This window comes from Suncus etruscus, chromosome 3 (assembly GCF_024139225.1).
Source record: "Suncus etruscus isolate mSunEtr1 chromosome 3, mSunEtr1.pri.cur, whole genome shotgun sequence".
Classification (NCBI taxonomy): Eukaryota; Metazoa; Chordata; class Mammalia; order Eulipotyphla; family Soricidae; genus Suncus; species Suncus etruscus.
In genome coordinates, this window is record NC_064850.1 from 18377948 (window position 1) to 18403642 (window position 25695).

General features: G+C 48.1%; 1 protein-coding gene across 1 annotated transcript; it reads right to left on the reverse strand.

The window, feature by feature from the left end:
- Nucleotides 1–24789, reverse strand: SYNDIG1L (synapse differentiation inducing 1 like). The gene is made up of 4 exons (XM_049770490.1): nt 24424–24789; nt 4570–5385; nt 907–1047; nt 1–562 (listed from the first exon to the last, which is right to left on the reverse strand). The coding sequence occupies exons 2-4, from the start codon at nt 4969–4971 to the stop codon at nt 404–406; spliced, it is 702 nt and encodes a 233-aa protein (XP_049626447.1). The 5' UTR covers nt 4972–5385; nt 24424–24789; the 3' UTR covers nt 1–403.
- Nucleotides 24790–25695: the final 906 nt, after the last annotated feature.

The following is a 25695-nucleotide window of genomic DNA, read 5'->3' on the forward strand; positions in this document are numbered from 1 at the left end:
TAGAGATATCTCTGAGCTGGAAGCCCTGAGTCGACTTCCCTGATCCAGCACCCCTTTTTTTCCATCTCTCTAAGCTGCTCCTTTGCTGTGGATAGGTTGGCAGGTTGGGTGGTGGGACCCCAGGCAGGGCAGGAGACCCCAGTGAAGGGCTAAGCTCCCAGCCAGTAGGGTGTATGCCCCAGTGGCCAGCTGGGTATTCCTCTTCTCCTGCTTCCCAGCACAGTTGGATGGGTGGGGGTGCTCCCTGGCCCACCCCCAGAACTGGGACATGGGTAAGATGAGGTGATAGGGAAGCCTGCAGGCCCCCCAACAAGGCACCCTCAGGGGTGGTCTTCAGGGGCCCCCAGAGCATCTACAACCCAGGTGCAGGAACAGGGGAGACGGATGCCAGCCCCTGGGCCCACTATCCATGACCGTTCTGAGACATGTATGCCGCCAGAGCCACCACCACAGCCACGTAGAGTCCAGCTCCCACTGCGATGGAGAGCGTGGCCAGGAAGAGAGCCCGGCGGGAGGTGGTACTGGCCAGACGAAAGTCCCCCTTGGAGATGGCCTTGCTGGTCTGGAGAGAGAGAAGTTGTTTTTTGTTTGTTTGTTTGTTTTGTTTTGGTTTTGGTTTTGGTTTTTGGGTCACACCTGGCATCGCTCAGGGTTTACTCCTGGCTCTACACTCAGGCTCAGGGGACCAAATGGAATGCCAGGATTCGAACCACTGACCCTCTGCATGCAAGGCAAACACCCTACCTCCATGCTATCTCTCCATCCCCAAGAGAGAGAGAAATTTTGATGGAGCAAACATTCCGCACCCAGCTAAAGACCCCCGAGCCCATGCTGCCCTCTTTTCTAGCAAGCCCTCCAGTGAAGGGCAGGGGTTCTGACCAGTGCTCAGGCCCTAAGTGCTCTTACCCCCTGGGAGAAGTAGAAGGCGGCGATGCCCAGGGGCCAGAAGCAGCAGAGCATGGAGAAGATGGTGAGTCCCAGGTGGTCCCTGGGGGGCAATGTGAGGAAGTTGTCTTCACTCTCGCTCTCTGTGGAGGTCACATCACTCTGTAAAACAGGAGTGGGGTTCTATGAGCTGGCCAGGATCCCCCCAGTGGTGGTCTCAGTGCTCTCAATGGGAACCTGGGGGGGCCCAGCACCCTCTCAAGCCTTAATGAGTACCTGGTGGCATCACTTGAATATGAAAGCACAGGTATAACTGTCCAGGCGTGTTTGTCACAATGCAAGCATTGTGAAAGGTGAAACCACCTCAGTGTCCAATGAATGGGAAAGCAAGGTAAAAAGCACTATAGTTGATTTACAATGGCATATACCATGGGACTCTTTAAACTCATCTCAGAGGGGCTCGAGAGATCATGCAGTGGGAAGGGTGCTTGCTTTGCATATAGGTGACCTGAGTTTGATCTTTGGCATTCTGTATGGTCCCCTGAGCCTGCCATTCATGATCTCTGCCTGCAGTCAGGAATAAGCCATGAGCACCTCTGTGTGTGGCCCCCAAACAAAACTGAAAAACATCTTAGAGAAAAATACCTTGAAGCAATCCTGAATTGTTGATCAGAGAGAACAAGACATCTTTTGAGGAATAGGGTGGGAAAGACATGACTAAAAAAAATAGCTAGAATGGGGTCAGAGAGATAGCACAGTGATAGGGCGTTTGCCTTGCATGCAGCTAATCCCGGACAAATGATGGTTTGAATCCTGGCATCCCATATGGTCCCCCATGCCCACCAGGAGCAATTTCTCAGCGCAGAGCCAGGAGAAACCCTGAGTGCCACCAGGTGTAACCCAAAAACAAACAAACAAAAAAAAAGCTAGAAGGTCTTCTGCTAGGTTAATAGTTACCAGCAAGTGGAAAATTAGAGTACTTTTCTCAAAAACTATAGTGTCCATTAATGGATAAATATTAGATAATACAATATTCTATCTCTATAGACAGAACCTTAAAAAGTTGACTCGTTAACAAATTGGTTATTGCAAGGAACTGAGGGAAGCGAAGAGGTGTTGATTAAGAGAATGAACTTCCAGTTTGGGATCTAATGTACAGGGTAGTGTTTATTTGGGGGGGCATTTGGGGCATGCCTGGTGGTAATCAGGGATTATTCCTGGCGTTGTTCTCAGGGACAACTCTTAGTGGGCTTTGGGAACAATATGTGATGCTGGGGATGAAACCCTGTTGATCACATGCAAGGCATACATTATCCTCTGTACTATCTCTTTGGCCCCACTGTGGTGTTTAGAGTAATACCATCTTATTCATATGACTGTTCTAAAAGAGTAGATCTTAAATGTTCTCACTGCAACAATAGCAACAAAGAATAGTGATAAGGGTATATTGACTTCGCTGAATTTGGCCATTTTAGATTCTTTATACGAGTGAGTTCATACATATTTCACTATGTATCCTATGTCTTTATATCGCTGATTTATTTAACATTATGTATCAAGGAGCCAGTGTGGTGGCACTAGAGGTAAGGCGCCTCCTTGCCAGCGCTAGCCTAGGACAGACCACGGTTCAATCCCCCAGAATCCCATATGGTCCCCAAGCCAGGAGTGACTTCTGAGCACATAGCCAGGAGTAACCCCTGAGCGTCACCAGGTGTGGCCCCAAAATGAAAAACAAAACAAAACAAAACATTATGTATCAAGCTTTACTTATAAATAACAAGAGTTGTTTCTGGGGCCGGTGAGATGGCGCTAGAGGTAAGGTGTCTGCCTTGCAAGCGCTAGCCAAGGAAAGATCGCGACCGAGATCCGCCGGCGTCCCATATGGTCCCCCCAAGCCAGGGGCAATTTCTGAGCGCTTAGCCAGGAGTAACCCCTGAGCATCAAATGGGTGTGGCCCCCAAAAAAACAAAAAACAAAAAAAAGAGTTGCTTCTTTTTCAATGGCTGAATAATATCCTATTATATTTGGGTATATGTGTAGGAGAATATATTATATATAGCATTGTAGAATTTATATAGCATTGTTCCAATCCATTCATCTATTGATATTTAATCTTTTTGGGGGAGTCACTCCCAGCAGTATTCAGGGGTTACTCCTGGCTATGTGCTCAGGCATCACTCCTAGCAGTGCTCAGAGGGTCATATGGGGTGCCAGGGATCAAACCCTGGTCAGCCACATGTTAGGTATGTGCCCTACCTGCTGTACTATTGTTTCAGCCCTAATGTCTGAAGTGAAGGATGCATTGATAACCTTACACTATGTAATTACACTATGTACATAATCACATCATCATATAACCTTACATGTACTCATTGTTGTGTATCAATTACAAATCCCTCAATTAAGCTGGGGAAATTAAAACAAGAACAACAGGGAGGCTCAGGTCTGGAGTTGCCTGTATCTCCAGGCTGGCTTGCCAATTTATCTTTATTATATGATTCTCTTGTTCTCTCTCTTTGCTCATATTCCCTATGCAAAACTATTTTACTTCACAAATATGAAATAAAACCAATAACAAACAAGTCGAGAACAATACAGGCTTAAAAAAAAAGTCAACCCAAGAGAGTGTTTTTCAAAGTATAGAAAATATTTGTGTAGGAATTTTCAGTAACTGAATCTGATTCCTGGGCCCTCACTTAGGCCTGTAAAAGCCCAACATTTCTTTTTTTTTTTTTTTGGTTTTTGGGCCACATCTGGCGGTGCTCAGGGGTTACTAACTCCTGGCTATCTGCTCAGAAATAGCTCCTGGTAGGCACGGGGGGACCATATGGGACACCGGAATTCAAACCAACCACCTTTGGTCCTGGATCGGCTGCTTGCAAGGCAAACACCGCTGTGATATCTCTCCGGGCCCAAGCCCAACATTTCAAAGGTGGGTTCTATAATCTGCATTCTATTCTTTTTGGATTTTGGGTTTTTTTTTTTTTTTGGGTCACACCCAGCAGTGCGCAGGGGTTACTCCTGGCTTCATGCTCAGAACTCGCTCCTGGCAGGCTCAGGGGACCATATGGGATGCCGGGATTTGAACCGTTGATCTTCTGCAAGAAAGGCAAATGCCTTACCTCCATGCTATCTCTCCAGCCAATGCCTTACCTCCATGCTATCTCTCTGGCCCCTTGATTTTTTTTTTGTTTTTGTTTTTGTTTTTGCCTTTTTGTTTGTTTGTGTTTTGGTTTTTGGGTCACACCCAAGTGACACTCAGGGGTTACTCCTGGCTATGTGCTCAGAAATCGCTCCTGGCTGGATATCAAACCAAGGTCTGTCCTAGGTCAGCTGCATGTAAGGCAAATGCCCTACCGCTGTGCCACCACTCTGGCTTCTTCTTCTTTTTCTTTTTTTGATTTTTGGTTTGGGTCATACTCAGCAGTGCTCAGGGGTTCCTCCTGGCTCTACACTCAGAAATCGCCCCGGCAGGCTCGGGGGACCATATGGGACGCCGGGATTCGAACCACCGACCTTCTGCATGAAAGGCAAATGCACTACCTCTATGCTATCTCTCTGGCCCCCACTCTGGCTTATTTTTTGTTTTTGAGCAGTATTCTGTGCTCAGAAGAGAACCCTGGCATTACCGGGGGTGGCCAGGACCATGCAGTTCTGAGGATCAAACCCGGAATCCACACTCACCTCCTCCTCTTCCTGCTCATCCTCCTGGCCTTGCAGCTCCTCGAGAACCCCGTAGGACACTGTCTGGATGGCGACGTCTTCTTCTTCCTCTTGGTCAGCGCCTGTGTCCCGCTCCATGGGCCCAGCCTGGGGCTGTGGGCTCTCGGTGAAGCTGGTCTCGCAGCTGCCAGCCCTGGGCTCCTTGACCATGTCCCTCCCCAGGAGGCAGCTGGGTCTGTACCAGGCCTCGACAGCCAGCTGCAGGGACCCTGGGTCCAGAAACTGGTGGGCACGCGCAGGACCTGTGCCCCCCAGGAGGTAGGAGTAGAGCTTGTCCTGGCACGACCAGCTGGGCGAAGCCTCAGGGTAAGGGTAGGGGCTCTGAGGCAGCAGTGGGTTCTCCAGTTCGCTCAGACTCTCCATGGCTCTGGGGGCCACTCTGGGAAGGGGTTCAGGGGCCAGCTGAGCTGACCACAGAGAATCTGTGTGGGCAGATACGAGACTGGCCAGATGTGGGGCTGGAAGCAGTGACAAGGGCCGACTCTGTGGGCTGGTGTGGCTCAAACCCTGCTAATGCTGATGCCGTGGGCTGGTCTTCAGGTGCCCAGTGGTCTTTGTGTCCGTGTCTGTGGCTGCTGGTGGCGGTAATACTTACCTCAAAGAGCGGCTTCATTCACGCATCTGTTGTCCACACATGTGTGGGAACAGCAGCAGCTTGTGGGTTGGGGGCAGTGGGGAAAGGAGAGGAGGTGCTTTGTCTTCCAGGAGCTCACGGCATGGAGAAGACGCCCCGATGGAGGACAGAGCAGGGAGTGTAAGGCTCCGGGCTGCTGTGAGCTGCAGAAGGTGACCCAGAGATGGAAAAGAGTATCACTCAGAGGCAGGAGGGAGAAACAGCAGGGGTTTTGGGGATCAGGGAGGATGAGATGGGGAGGGAGATAGAACTGCAGCTCCTCTGAGTTCTATTTTGGGGGTAGGGCCATAACTGGTGGTGCTCAGGGCTTCCTCCTGATTCTGGACTCAGAAATCATTTCTGGTGGCGCTTGAGGGACTCAAACCTCTGTGTTAGCTGTAATATACTCCAATCTCAGCATCTCTGGCCATCTCAGCATGTCAGCATCTCAGACCAAACTTCTAAGGTCTCTGCAGAGATGACAGGCTGAGAATGAATTCTGAAGTCTTAGCCAAGAAGAGACTTAGAGAAAGTGGGGTGCCTGTGACCTCAGCAAAGGCTTTGCCATGATTTTGTACACAAACTCCTTATATTCAGTGGCAGGAGATGGAGCACAGGCTTTAGGAGACAGTGACAGGACCTGTGGGCAAAGGGGTGACTTGGTCTGAGGTGGAATGGGATGCCCAGATGCCCTGTCACATGTACACAGTCACCTGTGCTTCCAAGGGGAGGGACTTCTTCCTGGGGCTGGTCAGGAAGATGCCCTGATTTGGGTGTCCCTGTTTGTGTTCAGGCCAGGTGATATACCCCAGAGGCAAGTGGAGAAGAGGTGAGGCTGCCTCTAATTTCTTTAGCACACAGAGCACTCCCACCTCCAATAGGGCCCTGGGAGCATTGTGATTTTCAGAGCTGGCAGACTTGGGGTTGAGGGATGGGGATGTGGCAGGAGGAAGGAGGCACAAAGGATTCAGGTGACCTGCTCTTCACCTTCAACCACACAGCCTTCCCCAGGCTCACGACCAAACTGAAAGGTATCAGGGTGTCATCTGGGCTCTGGGATCAGAGTCAGTCCTGGCCTGCTGGTTTTACAGAAATCTGAGGAGAGAAACTCCTGACTTCTCTTCCAAGTACTTGGAGCACCCAAAGGAAAGATCCATATGGAATTAATTTTGGGGAACTGCTGTGCTTATCCCTGAGTGATCCTACCCCGGACAGCCCTCTCAGAGGTAAAGGGAATGAGTTGAGTGGGATTTCAGCCCAGGCCTGTTTTATTTAGTCCCCCTTCACTAGTCCTTCTCTCCTTCAAGAATACAGTCAGGGGTTGGAGCAATAGCACACGGCCAATACAAGTTTGATTCCAGCATCCCATATGATCCCCAAGCCTACCAGGATTGATTTCTGTGTGCAGAGCCAGAAGTAACCCTTGAGCACTGCCGGGTATAGCCCCCAAACAAAAACAAACACAAGCAAATAAACAAAAAGAATGTTCAGGCTAAAGCCTGGGGATGGCTCGGTTGGGCAAGTACCTGCTTTGAGGCTGTGAGTTCAATCCCTTGGACCCCACATGTCCAAGCACAATCCCTTATCAAAAGACCAATACAATCCTTTGGGATTCCCATCCCAGTGTGTGATCTTTGCCACAATGCAACCAAGGGTATGAAAGGACCATGACATATGGGCACCTCAGCTGAGCATGCAACCCTAGTGGGCATCGCAGCCAGGTGAGAAGGGCTGAAGGGTGTGTGGTTGCAACATTATGGGGAGGAGCTGTAGTGGGCTTGTGTGTCTGAGTCCCCATCCAGTACACTTCAATTTTTTTGTTTGTTTTGGGGTCACACCCAGTGGTGCTCAAGGGTTACTCCTGGCTCTATGCTCAGAAATAGCCCCCAGCAGACTCAGGGGACCATATGGGATGCCAGGATTCGAACCACTGCATACAAGGCAAACGCCCTAACATCCATGATATCTCTCTGGCCCCACTTCAATTTTTTCTTTCTTTCTTTTCCTTTTCTTTTCTTTCTTGTTTTTGGGCCACACCCAGTGGTGCTCAGGGGAGCCTTGGTGCTTGGGGGAGCTCTTGGCAGGCTCAGGGGATCATAAGGGAAGCCAAGGATTTAACCTGGGCCCATCCTGGGTCAGCAGCATACAGGCAAACACCCTACCACTGTGCTATCTCTCAGGCCCCCAATTTGCTTTCTTTTCTTATTTTTGGGTCACACCTGCTGGTGCTCAGGGCTTACTCCTGGCTCTGAGCTCAGGAATAAATCCTTTCTGGGGTTTAGGGGGCCATATATGTGCTGGGAATTTAACCTGGGTTGGCAGTATGCAATATAAGTGTTTTGCCTGCTATCTCCCTTTATTTGGTGCTGGGATAAAGCCCAGGACCTCCACATGGAAAGCAGGTTCCCTACCACTGAGCCACAGTCCCAATCCTCCACTCACATACCCCACTTTTGAGTTTTTTTTTTTTTTTTTTGGTTTTTGGGCCACACCCTGTGACGCTCAGGGGTTACTCCTGGCTATGCGCTCAGAAGTTGCTCCTGGCTTCTTGGGGGACCATATGGGACGCCGGGGGATCGAACCGCGGTCCGTCCTAGGCCAGCGCAGGCAAGGCAGGCACCTTACCTCCAGCGCCACCGCCCGGCCCCCACTTTTGAGTTTTTGAGTTATATCATCTTGAATATTATTCCAATGCTCAGGAGTTACTTCTGGCTTGGTGTTCAAATTCACTCTTGGCAGAGTTTGTGGGACTGAGCCAGGGTTGGCTGCATTCAAGTCATGCCTAAAGCTGTTCTATCTTTTCTGTCCTTCCATTAACTTTCTATTCCCCTAGAATCTCACCTTCCCCATCTGAAACAAAAGGAACTGAATTAAATGGTCACTCATATCATCAATTATGGCTTAAATAATCTCCAATCCCAGAGCCTCAAGGCATCTCAGAGAAGTAAGGTACCTCTCTTTCTACCTCATTTTTTAAGCAAGAGTCAGAGAGATGAACTCTCTGGGAGTCAAAGGAGGACCAGCCTTCTCACCTGCCCATCTGATGCCCCAATGGGGTGAGGAGATAGAAGAGACAAATCATCCATTCACCAGCTGGTGGTGGAACTTGGGGTCTGTCCTGTCTCCTCAAGTCCATCTCTTCCCACCCCTAGATTTCCAGTTCATAGCTCCCCAGTACCTCTGATGTCTCCTGTTGATCTTCATCCACACCCTCCCCATAACCTCCAGGGCCTTTCAACTAAAGCAGGATCTGAGAGAGTTGAGGGTTCCTGTTGCAGGTTAACCCTGTGGGCAGAGGCAAGCAAAGACCTTTCTTCATGGGTGGGGGTGCAGAGAAACTATCTTCAGAGCCCTCAGAGCCAATGAATGCATCCAACTCCCCCCTGAAGCCCCCCACTAGACAGGAGGCCTCACAAATCATGTGTCGAGTTCCCCAGGAGAAAGCATGGATCTTGTGACCAGGAATCATCCCCAGGAGTACACACGGATGTACCATCCCACACATGGGAAGACACTTGTGTGCTCAGCAGCAGGAACAGCTCCACAAAGGTGCCATGGAACAAGTCTTTGAACAGGCTCAGGAAGAGGAATGCCTGAGAAACTGCTCTTTGCCTGAGATCCAGGGATCAGGAAGGCAAGAAAACAAGCCTGTAATCTCCACTCTGTCGAAATGTCAACAGTGATTATCTCTGGGCTGTCGAACCCAGGTGCTTTTCATTTTCTGGTTTTCTATCGTGTTTTCTCTCTTTTTCACATTTGGCTTTTAACCATGAACAACATGTGCTACTTTTAAACCAGGGGGAAAATTAAGTGCCTAGATTTCTTCTGAATCAAATAATCTAAGATTTGTTTAAAACTGCCTGAGCCTGTGAGACTCCTGGGTTTGGGAGCTAAGCACGGCATCAAAGCCCCAATCACCAGCTGCCCTGAGTATCCCAACAGAAAGTCTCTCTCTCTCTCTCTCTCTCTCGGTCTCTCGGTCTCTCTCTCTCTCTCTCTCTCTCTCTCTCTCTCTCTCTCTCTCTCTGTCTCTCTCACTCTCTCTCTCCTCTCTCTTTCTCTTCTCTCTCTTTTCTCTCTCTTCTTTCTCTCTCTCACTCCATAAAACACCCCAAGTATACTGAGCATGGCCTCTTACACCTGCTATAGTTTAGCCAAGCTCATAATTCTCTAACAGGTGATGATCCTTCCTTAGCCTGCTGGAGCCTTCCAGAATTTTAGAGCCTGCTGGCTGTACAGCATAAAGTCCTGGTCAGAAGAAGGGGAGGGGGGGAAAGACCTCAAATTTAACCTTCTCTGTCCATGGACTGGCTAGTCCCTTTAGCTATTGCTTAGGATGGCCTCAACACATTTCCTAGAATAAGGAATCAGTATTCAGAGCAGAGCCATTATTTTCACACCCAACCACCTGACTGTTGTCTGTTGTCCCTGAATTGTGTGGACCTGCTGTGCATGTGGATCTGTGCATCTGCACACTGGCTGGAGAGCCTCCAAGTGTGTGTGTCTGCATATGTCTACACCTGTTTGCACTAAATGCACATATGTGTGAGCAGTGTATGCATATGCATGTGTGTGTTATGAAGATGCATGGGCACACACTGCTTCAGAGGAAGAACAGGAGGTGTCTAAAACTCTGAAGCTAAGGTGGCAGCTCTGTACTGTGCTTTTGGGGTTGTGGGTCTGGCACCCTGGAAAGGGGGGGGGAGAGAGAGAGAGAGAGAGAGAGAGAGAGAGAGAGAGAGAGAGAGAGAGAGAGAGAGAGAGAGAAGTGGGTCTGTGAGGCCACAGTTTGACATGTCTTTTTTCTTTTTCTTTATTTTTTCCGGGTGTTGGGTCACACCTGGTGACATTGAAGGGTTACTCCTGGCTCTGCACTTAGAAAGTACCGTATTTGCCGGCATATAAAACGACTGGGCGTATAAGACGACCCCCTAATTTTGCAGTTAAAAGATAGGTTGAGGCCTATATTCACCATATCAGACAGAATGTTCCTGTGCTGCAACTGTTATGTACCACAGTGAGCCAATCACAACAAGCAAAGGTTCAAAGGTTATACTGTCATAGACTTCCTCTCTGACTCTGGCCAATCTGAGCAGACTTTTTACAGTGTAGATTCGAGTACAGAACACTGTATAATTTGCATGCATAAAAAGCCTGCTTGGATTGGCTGAGTTAGAGAGGTGGTCTGAGCAGCCTGGCAGTGATTGGTGCAGGATCGAGTTGGAAAATTCATTTTGTGGCAATATTCAGACAATTTTTGTTTAGAGGCATATTGAAACATTTTTCGGGATATACTCGGCATATAAGACGATCCCCTATTTTCGGTTGACTTTTTTTTTTTTTCAAAATTCGTCTTATACGTCGGAAAATATGGTACTTCTGGCAGGGTTTGGGGGACAATGCCGGATGCAGAGGATTGAACCCAGGGTGGCCACGTGCAAGGCAAGTGATTTATCTGCTGTGCAATCACTCTGACACCAAGCCTGTTGTCCTTTGAACTGATTTGGCCCTTAACCTATTTTCTCCTTAATTTGGAGAGTGGAGGAAGTGCTGCTATCTCTAAGATCAGGGACAAAATGCACTGCAAAGGTCAGCTGCAAGGAAGTTTGACATACAACGAAGTCTATTTGCCTGTCTAGAAAATGTATGGAAAAAGAAGGTCTTGATATCCAACAGCTCAGCTCAGCTTAACACAGCATGGCCCTGCAGTTCTATCAGGAGAAGAAGAACATACAATCACGGAGCTTGTTGCCACGTGCCAGGAATGGAGCTGTGCTAAGCACTTGTTTTGACTATAATCCCAGAGGGGCTTAATAACTGGGCTGGGCTTTACTTTTCCAGCTGAGCAGACTAACTCATGACCTACCAAACTTGCCAGAAGAAATGGGGGGGGGGGGGGCCATGGAAGTATCATGGAAGTGCCAAGGGAGCAGGAATTGGTGGGTTAAGGGGCCTAGCTCCCAAAGCAAGAAAGGTGCCCGACATTAGACTCAACTGTTCCAGGAAGGCTTTATCAGATTCCACTGCATAATCATTGTAGATGTGTGTGTGTGTGTGTGTGTGTGTGTGCCCGCATGTATATTGTTTTAGTTTGGATTTGAAGCCACACCTGGTGGTGATCAGGGCTTGCTCCTGGCTCTGCATTCAGGAATAAATCCTGGAGACAAGGATCAAACATGGGGCCTGTCTTGTGGATGGAAGTACCCTATCCCCTGTACTATCTCTCCAACCTCACATGGAAGACTTTATGACAAATTTTTCTTTTGCAAAAGGTGGGATGTGATCATTACGTGAAACTAAAAAATCGACAGTATTACTGAAAACAAAACAAAAAAACTTACTAAGAAAACCAACAAACCAACAATGAGATATGACAATTATATGGTAAAATATAGTACCTGTGGAATAAAAGTTGGAAATCAGGATCTGTTATGAAAAGAGGCTACACTACACCACTGGGTATTCAACAGAAAGTTATTTATTTTTTGGTGGGGGGGAGTCACATCTGAGCCCAGTGTTGCTCAGGGATTACTCCTGGCTCTATGCTCAGAAGTTGCTCGTGGCAGGCTTGGGGGACCATATGGGATGCTGGGAATCGAACTGGGGTTCTTCCTGTGTTGGCTGCATGCAAGGCAACTGCCTTACTGCTGTGATATCGCTCTGGCCCTGGAAATTATTGATTGATTGATTGATTGCTTGATTGAGTTTTGGGCCATACCTGTCAATGCTCCGGGACTATTCCTGGCTCTGTGCTCAGAAATAACTCCTGGCAGGCTCAGGGCACCATATGGGATGCCGGGGATTGAACACAGGTCGGCTGCATGCAAGGCAAATGTCCTATCCACTGTGCTATCACTCCAGCCCTTCAATAGAAGTTTCTTTAGGCCTATTTATCTGAGAGAAGCTAATTAAAACAGGAACCTAGTTTGAATCAACTTCCTCATCACCCCTGGAGAGCTGGTTCACCCAGCCAACTGAAGCCCACTGCCAAGGTATGTGGAGGGACTGAGGCCAAGAAACATATTTTTTCACAAATCCCTAGGTAGCACTGAGGCTGGGGGTTCAAGAACTGCCCTTTAGGGACCACTTTACTGATGGGGTGAAAGAAGAGGAAAGACCTATCTGACTGGGAAGTTAATTGGTGAAGCTTGGGAAAGAACAGGAATGCAGGATGAATCCAAGATGAGGCAAGACCAGGTAGAATCAGGAATTCAGAAATGGTGAGATAAAGAGAAAACAAAAGTAAGAGGTCAGACTTCTATCCAACACGACTGAATGTCAATGAAATAAAACTGCCTATCAAAAGACAAAGATGCCAGATGGTGGAGCATTGCAGGTGTAGGAAATTCTAGAAACACAGAGCCATAGCGATGAAGAACAGATTCTGGTGACACAGGGGCTGAAAGACTGGAGGTGATGGGAGTGGTGACAGGTCTGTGTCACAGACTTGCTGAGTTTCACACTATAAACTACTGATTTCTGTGGAAATTATATCCCCAAAATAGACTTTTATTTTTGGAGGTTTGGGGCCACACCTAGTGGCACTCAGGGGTTACTCCTGGCTCTGCACTCAGAAATTGCTCCTGGCAGGCTCGGGAGACCATATGGGATACTGAGACTTGAACCCAGGTTCGTCCTTGCCAGCCACAGGCAAGGCAAACACCCTACCACTGTGCTATCGCTCTGGCCCCTTTATATTTCTTTTTATGGTGCTGGGGATATAACCCAGGGCCTCATATATGTAACACAAGACTCTCTACCTGCGCTAGATGCTTCCAAATTTACTTTGATTTAAATTTTTATTTGTTGGGGGAGGGAGGGTTGGGTCATATATAGTAGTGCTCAAGAACTATTTTTATTTCTGTGTTCAGAGTCAGCTTGGGGGACCCCAAGGTCAAACCAGGGTTGACTACATGCCAGAAAAGCACTTTAACGCTTGTACTATTTCTCTGGTCTTCCAAATTTACATGATTTATTTAAGGTTTTGGGGTCACACTTTGTGGTGATCAGGGTTTACTACTGACTCTGCACTCAGGGATTATGCCTGATAGGGCTTAGGGGTGCTGGGAATAGAAACTGGGTCCACTGTATACAAAGCAAGCACCCTGCTTATTGTACTATGTCTCCAACACACACCCCCATTACACTTTTTGTTTTTTTTGGGGGGGCCAGGTTTCTCCTGGCTCTGTGCTCTGAAATTACTCCTGGAAGGCTTGGGAAACCATATGGGATACTGGGGATCAAACCTGGATTGGTCGTGTGCAAGGCAAAATGCCCTGCCCACTGTGCTATAGTTATCCCCCCCCCCCCAATTTACATTTAAAAAAGACAATATCTTTTTTTTTTTTTTGGTTTTGGGGTCACACCCGGAGGCGCTCACGGGTCACTTCTGGCTCTATGTTCAGAAACAGCCCCCGGCAGACTCGGGGGCCCATATGGGATGCCAGGATTTGAACCACCGTCCTTCTGCATGCAAGGCAAACAAACGCCTTACCTCCATGCTATCTCTCTGGCCCCAAGAAGACAAAATCTATGGGGCTAAAAATGATGTTAGAGTGGGAAAGACATTTGTCTTGCATTCAGTTGACTGGGTTTGCTTGGATGTTGACCTGGTCTGACCACCATGCCAGGGGCTTCAACTTCAGCATCTTACATAATCCACCTTCCTTCACACATGGGGGAATGAAATTCTGAGAGGTTAAGTAGAGTTTCTGGGATCACATAGCTTGAGGGGGCAGAGTCACTGTGGGCAGAGGTCTGAATATTAGCTTATCAAGGGTTGCTGTAGGGGTGAGTGGTGAGGGGCAGCAGAGATGTGGGGAAGGAACTGCTTCTTACAAACTAGTTTGTACTCTAAATGCTAGGGAAAATGTTTATTTATTTATATATACTTATATATACCCAACAGTGCTCAGGGGTTATTCCTGGTTCTGTGTTCAGGTATCATTCCTGGCAGTGCTCAGGGGACCAAATGGGATGCCAGGAATTGAACCCAGGTTAGCTGCGTGCAAGGCAAGTGATCTCCCTGCTATGCTATTGCTCCAGGCCCCCAAGGAAGGTGTTTGAAAGATGTCATGGGGCTGAAGTGATAATTTAGCTGAAGGGTGTTTACTTTGCATGCAGCTAACTGAGGTTCAATCCCTGTCATCCCACATGGTCCACCAGCCTACCAGGAGTAACCCCTGAGCATGATCAGGTATGGCCTCAAATAAAAAAAAAAAAAAAGAGATTAATAGGGGCTGGGGAGTTAGTTTAAAGGGTTCAAGAGTTTACTTTGTATAAAGGAGATTCTTGTTTTGTTTCTCAGTCTCACATGATCCTCCCAGCACTACCAGGAGTGACCTAACTAAGAGGAGCCCCTGAGCACCACTGGTGTGACCCGAAAACAAAAGCAAAAGAGAAAGAAGGGCCAGGGAGAGTGCAAAGGGCAAGGCATTTGCTTTGCATTCAGTTGACCCATATTCAATCTTGGGTGCCCCATATAATCCCCAAAACCCTATCAGGAGTAATCCTTGAGCACAGATCCAAGAGTAAGTCCTGAGCATCACCAGGTGTGGCTCAAAAATCAAAAGAAAAAAAAAGCAGCGAAGATTTAGACACCCTAAAATCTGTATTTATATAAAGAAAAGATAGTTGTGAGGAAACTGGGCTGCTGGTCACAGCCATGTGAAAGGGAAATTGCTTCCCAACTGCAAAACAAAAGCCAGAATTTCTGAGTAGGACCAAAAACTAAACAAAAGATTACATTAAGTGAAATCTAGCTCGAGCCCCTCCTCTAGTCAGACTATGGAAGCTGTTTTGCACATTGCTAGGGGCTCAGGCAGCTTTTGAGGCAGGGTTAGATGATTCCTGGCCTGAAAGCAGAAAGTCAGAAAAAAAATTGCTCACTGCTTCTGACAGGAAAGGGAGAAGGAGTCAGGGTGGGGAGAGAGAGAACTGAGCTTTCTTTGCTGCACTTTACCTCGGCAGGGAGCTAACACAGTTGATGATATTCTCGTTCCTGTCTTTGACTGTTTCTAACACCTGATCTTTCCTAATGGCACAGAACTGTATTGCAGTCTTCCTAGCTTAAAAATAAATAAAAATGAGGCTGGGGGTTTAGCTCAGTGGCAGAGCATTTGCCAGGCATGTGTAAGGACCTGGGTTTGATCCCTGCTCCCGCAAAGAATAAATATTGATATAAATGTTCAGATTATAAGATCAAGTAGGTGTTGCCAGAGGGAAGACAGCTGAGGAGAGATGGAGGTAAACAGATAACAAGAATTCAGGCATTGATTTTTTTTTTTTTAGGGAGGAGGGGAAGGAGTTTGGCTACTTCCAGAGGTGCTCAGGGCTCATTCTTGACTCTGTGCTCTGGGATCAATCCTGGTGGGGTTCAAAGGTGGTATCACAGATTGAACCCAGATTGACCGTGTCCAAAGCAAGTCCTACTCAATGTACTATCTCTTTGGCCCTTGGATGTTGATTTTCATTCATGCATCCCAGAAAATTAAATAAAGATATAACATAATGTTATTATAATAATACAATAATATAATACATAATATAAGTGTGTGTGTGTGTGTGTGTGTGTTCCTAGTCTTTCCTTTCTCATCTGAATAGTTTATGACCCTGTCAACTCCAGCAAAGGGGACACTATGTGACCTCAGGGGCTGAGTTAGAAAAAACCTTGTGGGGCCGGAGAGATAGCACAGCAGTAGGGCATTTGCCTTGCATGCAGCTGATTTAGGTGAGATGATGGTTTGAATCCCAGCATCCTGTATGGTTCCCCATGCCTGCCAGGAGTGATTTCTGAGTGCAGAGCCAGGAGTAACCTCTGAGCACCACTGAATTGGTCTAAAATCAAACAAAAAAATTTAAAGGAAAGAAAATAAAAGAAATAACCTTACTTCTCCCCTGGTTTTTTGAACCTTTTCTTCCAGCTCCTGGACTGACCTGGGGTGTTGGATTTCAGAAACTGCCACACCAGAGAGGTTTTGCACAGATGTTCTGACCAACAGGCAGGCAGTGCCCTGCCTCCCTGGCAAACCAAGATGCCTGCTTTGCGAGAGAAACCAGTCTGGAATCATTCCTGTCCCCTGGTCACTAGGGGTGACTTCTGCCATGGGCAGGAAGTGCGATAATACCAGGACTGCACTCCACTTTAGAACTTCCAACCCACAAAGCTGTAAGGTCTAATAAAATGTATGTCATGTTAGCCACTAAGTTTTGGGGTAACTAGGCAGCAACATGAAGCAGAATATCTTTCCTCAGCCACCCCCTGCCTTCAGATTCCATCCTTTCTCTTTTTCTCCTTCACTTCACAGCTGCGGTTCTCCAATGCCCTGTTTCCACATACATTGGAGCTCGTCTGCTCACCGCCCCAAAGTCCTTTCCTCTGGGAGGTCATCTCAGCAGGCTTTGTCCCGATTCCTGTTCCCTGCCCGCCACTGCTCCCGGCTCTTTCTCCCACAGAGCTTACCTCAGTCGCTATTTATATATGTGTGATGTGGCTGTTTGTTAGCACCCATCCCCTCCCCTCAGTGTGAGCTTTAAGACATAATGATGCTACTCACCCCTGTAGCCCCTTGTCTGGATACAGCAGACACTCAATGAAAAGCCAACCTCATGAATGATGAGCAAATTAGTCGAATAAGTGAGGTTGGTTGGGAGGCTTCCCCACCAGAAAGTTCTTTCTAGCATATGAGATAGACACATCATCTGATGGTGGCACATTTGATTCAGCATAAGCATCTCTGAGAGTAAAGAGAAACTACAGGGGTTAAGAACATGCTGTGTATGGCGTGGGTTCCATCTCCACCATTGCATGATCTCCTAAGCATCATATAAAAGTAATGTAAAAGCCCCTGAGTTCTGTCAGGTGTGGACCCTGGAACCCCTTGAGGTGGCCTTGGTAGTGCTTGCCTCAACATAGCCTGAGTATTGCTGTGCCCTCAAGCCCTAGTGTTGAACCATCTGGTCCAGTTAGCTGAGAATTTTTAGGATTGAACCCCAGGTTAGGCCTCCAGACCATCTATCTACCATAAGGAAGGCTCCCCCCAAACAAACAAATCAAAACAGAAATCCCAAACATTTCTTAAGCTGGTACTTTCAACTAGTTCTTAGCAAGGCAAGAATGCAGGAGGAGCTGCAACTGCTTTGAGAAGAGATGGGAGTTTAGAGACAAGCAAAACTGAAAAATGTCCCTACCATGTAAGACGTTGTTTCAAGCATGCAACAATACTGCTGGAGAGGATTCCTAACCTGAGAATGGGAGAGAAAAGAATTTAGGGATTGAGAATGAGATTTTCAGAGCAGATGGCAACTAGCCTGAGTCTTAAAGCAAGAAGATGAGTGGTATGGATGAGGGAATTTCAGCAGAGGAAAGAGCACAGAGGTGAGGGCTAACAGGAGGGAAGAATGTGGTTAGTATTGAGAGAATGAGGGAGCGGAGTGGGTGAGGGGGGGGAGATCTCCTGTTTTTTTTTTGTGGGGGAAATATTTATGAGCAGGATACTGAGAATCAAATTCAGGGTTTCATACATGCAAAGCCTGTGCTCCACCTCTGAGCTACATCCATGGCTCATGCATAGAAGTTATTGTTCTGTGACTGTTGTAACAAGTTGGTGACATGGTCAAATCTGCTAGGCAGATCACTCTGACTTGTGGCAGCAGAGAAAAAGGATTTGAGGTATGAGATTGGAGTCCTGTTAAGCAACTATTCTAGGGGCATGGGAGAGGTAGTGCCAGAGACCAGGGCATATATCTTGCACTGGGATAGATCTCCAGCACTGGATGTTCCTCTAGCATTGTGCATAGTCTTGCTGATGGCCCTTGAGCACTCCTGGAACTGAGCATAAAATGTTCAGCCAGGCAGGTTTGTCCAATTTTCATTTGGAGTGTCCTTGCACCCTCTGAACATTGCTTGCGAATTGTTGAAACTGTTGTGTATGTAAATATTTTGGGGGATTACTATGTTGCTCACCCTAATCTGTGCCCTACCCTAGGGTGTGACCTGGCATTCTGCCCCCACCCTAGGGTAGGACCTGATTCTGCTTCCACCATTGGTTGGTATCTGATCCCACCATTGGGTGGGACCTGACTCTGGACTATAAGAGCAAGGGTCTGTGGAAGGCGAGGGCCTTTTGCTGGCTGGAACTGAATCTGAGTCTTTGGACTTCAGTTTTGTCCATCCAAATAAAGCAAATATTTCCACGAGCCTGATTGTCTGCGAGCTGTTTACCCGCTGTTTCACCTCAGAACCGTGGGCTAGACAGGGTGGCAGACGTGTGCTCCGAGCTGGAAGAAAAGGGCCTCATTCTCCATCCCACCATCAGTCAACCTCTTCAGGGGCTGACCTGCTACAGAAACTATTACAAAAATGCAGACAAGAGTGTATGTGAACCCAAGTCTATGGCAAAAGATTCATACCTGAGGCATCCTTAGGATGTTAAGAGAATAGGACTTCATAATGATTAAAGAGAAAAATTAAATAAACTGAGAGCAATGGGATTAATAAAATTTCAACATCAAATTGATTTTTAAAAAATCCTTAAAATTTCAAAAATAATTCACTTTCTTAGATAGCAGTAAGAGGACAGTGATATCACAAAACAAGAACAGAAGCTACTAACCTCCCCCCTTCCAATAAAACCCCAGACAAATCACATGAAAAGCTTTAGAAATAAAGAGACATGGTAACAGAATGAACAGGTTTACTCTGGCTCTTTACTCAGGGATCACTCCTAGAAAACTTGGAGGACTACATGGTGTCCAGGGATTGAACCTGGGTTTACCAAAATAAATGCCATCCTGTTTTATCTCTCCAACCCCTTCTGTTCTCTAAGGCTCCTGTAGCTGCTTTTGAATAGCTGACACTCTCTTCCATGGCTCTTATGCTTTAATGTACTTAATCATTTGTTCTGTCTTGATTTTATTATATTTTTCTTTTACATTAAAAGATTCATCATTAGGGGGCCAGAGAGAGTACAGTGGGTAGAATATTTGCTTTGCATGTGGCCAACTTGGGTTCAGTCTCCTTCTGTATGGTCCCTGAGTGTTGCAAGTCAGCCCCTGAAGAGGTTGACTGATGGAGGGATGGAGGATGAGGTCTTTCCCCTCCAGCTCGGAGCACTCGTCTGCCACCCTGTTCAGCTGGCAGGTAAACATCTTGCAGACAGTCAGGCTTGTGGAAATATTAGCTTTATTCGGTGGACAAGACTGAAGTCCAAAGTCTTAGCATCAGTTCCAGACAAAAGCCCCTCGCCTTCCACAGGCCCTTGTTTTTATCCCCCAGAATCAGGTACTACCCAATGGTGGGATCAGATACCACCCAATGTTGGAAGCAGAATCAGGTACCACCCTAGGGTGGGGGCAGAATGCCAGATCACACCCTAGGGTAGGGCACAATCACTGATCAGGTTAGGGTCAGTAACATAATAATCCCATAAAATATTTACATACACAACACCTGAGCACTGCCAGGAGTAGTAATTTTTGAGTGCAGAGCCAGGAGTAACTCCTAAACACCACCAAGTATGGCCCCCAAACAGAAAAATAACAACAACAAAACCCAAAGTGACAAAATAAAACACACATACATGTATGTACAAGCATGCACATATACAAATACAAGGAAGAGCAGAATGGGAGAAGTGGGGAGTGCATTTATAAAGTACCTCTTGGGTATTAGAAGTAGAAATAGGGGCCAGAGCGATAGCACAGTGGCAAGGTCTTTGCTTTGCACACGCATAACCTGGGGCTGACCCAAGTTCAGGTTCTGGCATCCGATATGGTCCCCCGAGCCTGCCAGGAGCAATTTTTGAGTACAGAGCCAGAAGTAACCCCTGAGCACTGTGAGGTGTGGCCCAGAAACCAAAATTAAAGAAGAAAATAAAAGAAGTAGAGTGTGTGCAGGGTGGTGCGGTGATGCAGGAAAAGAAAAGAAAAGAAAAGGAAAGTAGAATGAGTACTGACTATTCATTGGATGAAGGTGCAGCCCAGGGTAGTGGTAGGATTGGAGACAAATCTGAGAATTATCACAGCTTCTAAGAAAAGGAAGAGAATGAGGAGGGAGCCCACCACTAGGACATTTATTGGCTTCCACAAGAATTTACCTTCTTTTCTACAGTTGCCCCCTGGGCTCCTGTGGCCCAAATGGACCTCTCCCTTAAAGCATAATCCACAGGCCTGGGTGATGGGTTAGTGGCTGGCAAGGGTGAAAATTGTTGTGAGGACTGGGATGATGATGCCAGACTCCAATGAGTCCATTTTCAGACAGAAATGAAATCCTTATTTTCACTAAAACAGCCTGTCTGTCCACTGAAGCAGTTCATTTCCAACCACTTAGAAGCAAATAGCATGTCTAATAGTAGAAGATAATACACCTAATGGACAGGTAGCGCATCAGGCCCTCACACCCTGCTTGGTTTGTTATAGGAGGGGGTTGTGGGAGGAAAGTAGTGACTGCTGCACAGGGGAGGGAGAGGAGTGAAGAGGGAGGAGACAGGGAAAGAGAAGGCCTGGACACAACAGTGAGCAGGAGAGACAGAACAACAGGAAGGGCATTTGCTATATATGTGGCTGATCTGTTTGCTCCTCAGTATTCCACATGGTTTTCTTTATTTTCTTCTTGGGCCACACCCAGCAATGCTCAGGGGTTACTCCTGGCTCTGCACTCAGAAATAGCTCCTGGTAGGCTTGGGAAACAATCTAGGATACTGGGATTGAACCCGGGTTCGTCCTGTGTTGGCCATATGCAAGGCAAATTTTCTACCACTTTGCTATCACTCTAGCCCTCCCTCCATATGGTTTTCATGAGCCCCTCAGGAGTGATTCCTGAGCAGAGTTAGGAATAACCCCTGCCCCTGAGAAACTCCGGGTGATACTCCTCAAAAAACCAAGAAGGACAGAGAGAGAGTCAGACTTGATTTTCCCCTGGCTTGTTGTCCCAAGAGGGAGATTTGTCCCAGGCAGAATACTGGCTTCTGAAACCCAAAGAGTGGAAGGGAATGGTTCCCAAAGGTTTAGGGAACTGGGCTGTTTCTTCTTCCCCAAAGGGGAGTTCTTTTTTCTGTTTCCTTCTCCCTGAACTGGTGTCCTGGGGAGCAGAAAGTGCTTCTAGAATGCACAGATGAATTGGCCTTTGACCTTGACGGTGATTTATAGTGTTCACATGTCTCCAGACAGTCTCTGCCATTTTAAGTGTCTCGCCTGGGGACTATTGTGTATGATTTACTCAGGGTGCATATGTTCCCTCCTTCCCTTTGAGGTTCCAAGCAGAAAACTGAGCCGAGAGGGACCGGAGGGACACACAGGACGGAGCTGGTGGATAGTTGTCCCTGGCTGGGAAAGACGCCAGATGTGTCTGCTTCGGTGGCTGCAGATGCCCCGCATCCTGGCAGCTCTGGGGGTGGCTGTCCACCGACAGCTGTGGCAGGAGGAGTGGACATTGTTCTATCCCCAGCAGAAGGCCAGCACCCCCCACGAACTAGTCTTGCAGAAAATAAAGGTCCTTTTCATGGGCCACTGCCCTTACTTTGTCATCAGGGTTAGTGACTGTCCATTAGCTCCTGAGAGCTGTTTCTTGCCAGCCCTGCACCCATAGCTGGGAGCCCGAAAGTGCTGACATGGGGGGATGTAGGTAGCCCATTTGGCCTGGGCCCTTACCAGGGCAGACAGGAAGGTCACTGGCACTGCTTACTCAGCTCTACCCAAATGCCAATTAGCTAAGGTTTTTTTTTTTTTTTTTAAGTCACTGAGCCTGCTCCAGTACCGGAAAATTATTACTGGAAGAGCTCATTTTGTTTTTGCACTACAACAACAATAAATTTCTCCCTAGGGATGGATGGATCTTTTCTCATTGTACTTCCTCTAGTCTTTGTAAGCAGGGTTGGGGGGTGCCCAGTCAGGCAACAAGAAAAGGGCTGGTTCCTGTTTCTTAGCTATTCATGAGATGTAGAGGAGGACTTCCCTGCTGGCCATCATTAATGCCCCATTAATGCTCTCTTCAAACCCCACAGATTTGCAGGGAAATAGAAAGGGAAGATCTTTCTGTTGTTGTTTTGGGGCTATACCTGATGATGCTCAGGGCTTATTCCTGGTTCTGTGCTCTTGATAGGATTCAAGAGATGCTATGTGGTGCTTTTGATCAAATCTGGATTGACCACATGAAGCAAGTGCCTTTCCTACTGTACTATTTCTTCTGCTCTGAGCAGACAATTATAGGAAAACATGAGAAATCAAATGGAGGTTGGGTTTCTTATTGTTCCCATCCACTCCATTCACAAAATCCATCTCTTCATTGAAAGATCATAAACTTTTATTCCACCCAGATGAATGAAGCTGGAATCTAGTGTTAGTGAGGAACTGAGAAATATATAGGCTCAATTCAGCCCTTATTGAGCTCACTTCCACCCTGCCCCACAAAATCAAGAATTGAAATCTTAAAAACTTCTCTGGTCCCACCCTCTGCTTTTACAGATGAGAACACGGCAGCCTATGGAATGGAAGGAGCTACAAAGATGCTGGTGGCAGATCCAAGATCAGAACATAGAGTTTCTGACTTCCAGTGAAATGCCTTTATTCTGGGGTATTTTAACACTCAATTCTCCTATTTTGCACCCAATTACTGAGTCCCTACTATCTTCCAGGTGCTATGAGGGAGGGAGGTGTGGAAGGAAGCAAAGAGATGAAAACAACACAATCCTTGCCTTCAGGAGTTGTTTCCCTAGATCTGTGATTCTTGGAAAAAAAACAAAACTGTGAGTCAGACTGTCACCCTATATTTCTTCTATAGGTACTGATGGGAGAGCAGAAGAGGGGAAGGAGCCCTATTGACTCTTCACAATTATAACTAGGCTCGGGGAAATAGTACAGTAAGGCACTGACTTTGAATATAGTTGACCCCAGTGTGAATCCCAGCACCATATATGGTCCTCTGTATCTCACCAGGATTGATCTCTGAACATAGATCCAGGATTTCTCCAAGCACTGTAGGGCCTGGCCCCAACTTTCCCTCCCCAAATGTACAAACTGGGGTTCGCTGGCTCTGGGTACCTTGGGAAGCTGAGGACAAAGGGAGTCCTGGTTAGGTTGGGAGAAAGGAGAAGTGTGTGTGTGTGTGTGTGTGTGTGTGTGTTCCTGCTGCTAGTGGGCCCAACTGGTAGACAGCACCAGGGACAACAGCTCATACTGGTGTGCCAAGAGCACGTGACAAGGCTTCAATCAGGTACCTGGTTTCACTGAGTCCCAAGGCGGTTTCTTGAGGCCTCATGCCCACTCTAGGGGTGAGATCACTGATGCTCAGAGGGCTAGCCACTAGCACACATCTCTGCCCAGCCAGACACTGCTAGTTTAGGCTCCTTCTCTTGGAATGGAGAAAGGGTCCTGAGTGAGAGCACAGGGGCCGTGCCAGAGTCCGCCTCAGTGACAGGCTAGTCTTCCTCTAGGCAGTTTTGTTTTGATCATTTCATTCTGCTACTCAGAGCACCCTGCTCTGAAGAACTGGATGCACTATCCAGGCCTGAGTGAGCTCACTCGCTCTGCACCTCTGAGCAGAAAACGAACTGCTTCAATGGAACCCTGTCCAGGGGTTGTAGCCTTCAGGCACATCCCAGAAAATGGGGCCTGGATCCCCCACTCCTTGTCTTTATTATATGCACTGAACAGTGGGACGCAAAAGCCACTTCCTTCCATGCAGCCGAGAACCCCACATCCCTTCCCTAACAAACCGAGGCATCTCTTGGTACATCCCTCCGTCCCTGGATGGGTCTGAGACCTACGCGCCGGGGGCTCGTTTATTGGTCCAAGGACCACTTCACTTCCAAAGACCACCCATCCCAGTCACTCTGATGAGCAGGCTTGGGGGAGCAGAGGAATGCTTAGTGAAGCTAGCTTCGATTTCTCCAGTATCCCCAAATGCTATCCTATGATGTGGGGAAAGCAGGAGTTCAGGAGACTGTCCCCAGCTTTCTTTGCAACCAGTGGGCGGCATGTCAAGCTTCTTGCAGTGGGGTGGGGGGGGTCGAGGCCTGGCAGTAAGGGGGTCCTTCCAAGCACCCCACACATACACAGTCCATAGAGAGAGGCTTGGGGAGGGGAGACACTTGACTTGCGTGCTGTCTGTCTGGCAGAGCCAGAGACTGGCCAGCAGAGGCTGGGAACCCCTAATGAGTGAGGGGTCCCACTCTGCTCTCCCGATGCGCCCCCAGACAGCCCCTTACCTGTCCCACCGAGGCCGGGTCCGCCTCCTCTGCGGGGTTGGGGGGCTCCCCACCCCAGACATGGACCGGTGAGCTGCTGCTTCTCCTCCGGCTCTGGCCGGGTCCTGGAGGCGCCGGCGTTTCAGCACCGCGGACAGCGCCCGGCGCGGTATCCAAAACCCAGCATCCCGGCCCCGCCGCCGCCACGCAACCCGTAGCCGGGGGTCCCCCTTCCTCCTGCCTCGGCCGCTGCTGCCGCCGAGCTCGGGGATCAGCCCACCGGGCGCTCCGGACCCCGCGTGGGGCGGAGCGGGGCGGGGCGGGGCGGGGAGTGAGCGCAGCCGCCAGCAGACGCCGGGTAGGGGCTCCTTGGGCACTGCTTCTGGGGTATCTGCAGCCAGGAGAGGGCCCCCCTTTTCCAGTCCTCCTTCCCTCCCTGACTTTCCCCCCTCTCCCTAAGAAGCTAGGAGGCAGCCCTAGGGCTTCTGGAAGCATCCTTAAGCTTGGGTTTTAATGTGGATCTGCCCTAAAAGGTGATGATGGGGGGTGGGTATGAGGAAAGTGGGGGAAAACAAGATCTACTGAGAGTATTTATTGAGCGCCTACTATATGCCGGGACAGCATCAGGTTTTATGCTTTTTACCAATATGATCTCTTTTAATTTTCTTAACTCTGGGAAGCCACAGAATCCAGCCACACACACACACCCACACCCACACAAATCCAACCTGCATTTCACTCCTGAAGATTCCCTCACTGGAAAGAAATGCCTAGACTTGGAGATGGCAAAGCTGGGTTAGGATGTGTGCAGGTCAGAAAGATCAGGGACTTGTGTTTGAGCCCCGGTTTTTTACTTCCTCGTGGTAGAATCTTGAGCAAGTTACCTAACCTCTCAAAGCCCTGTTTTCTCAGCGAAGTGGGGGAGCTGTGCCCCCCTCACAGGGTCACATGGGGACAAAGTGAAATGCCATCTATGCCTCATTAGCCTGAGTCGGTGCAGTAGGGGTTGGGAATGGCTCTTTCTCATACCACCCTCACCCCAGACACCTCTGCAGTTTCCCCTGTCAGCCCAGGGTTCTTTCATTCGGAGTGTTAAAGAGCCCATTGAGGCTTCCCCCACCCTTTCTTTTTTTTTTTTTCTCTTTTGCAGTGTCTGAGATGAAGGCAGGGCCTTGCATAGGCAAGGTAAGTGCTAGGGGCTGAACTGCACCCAGGCCCTGAGATTGTTCTCCAAGCTCCTAGCCAACATTTGGAGTTTCACGAGGTCCCAGGAGTTCAGGGGAGGGACATGGA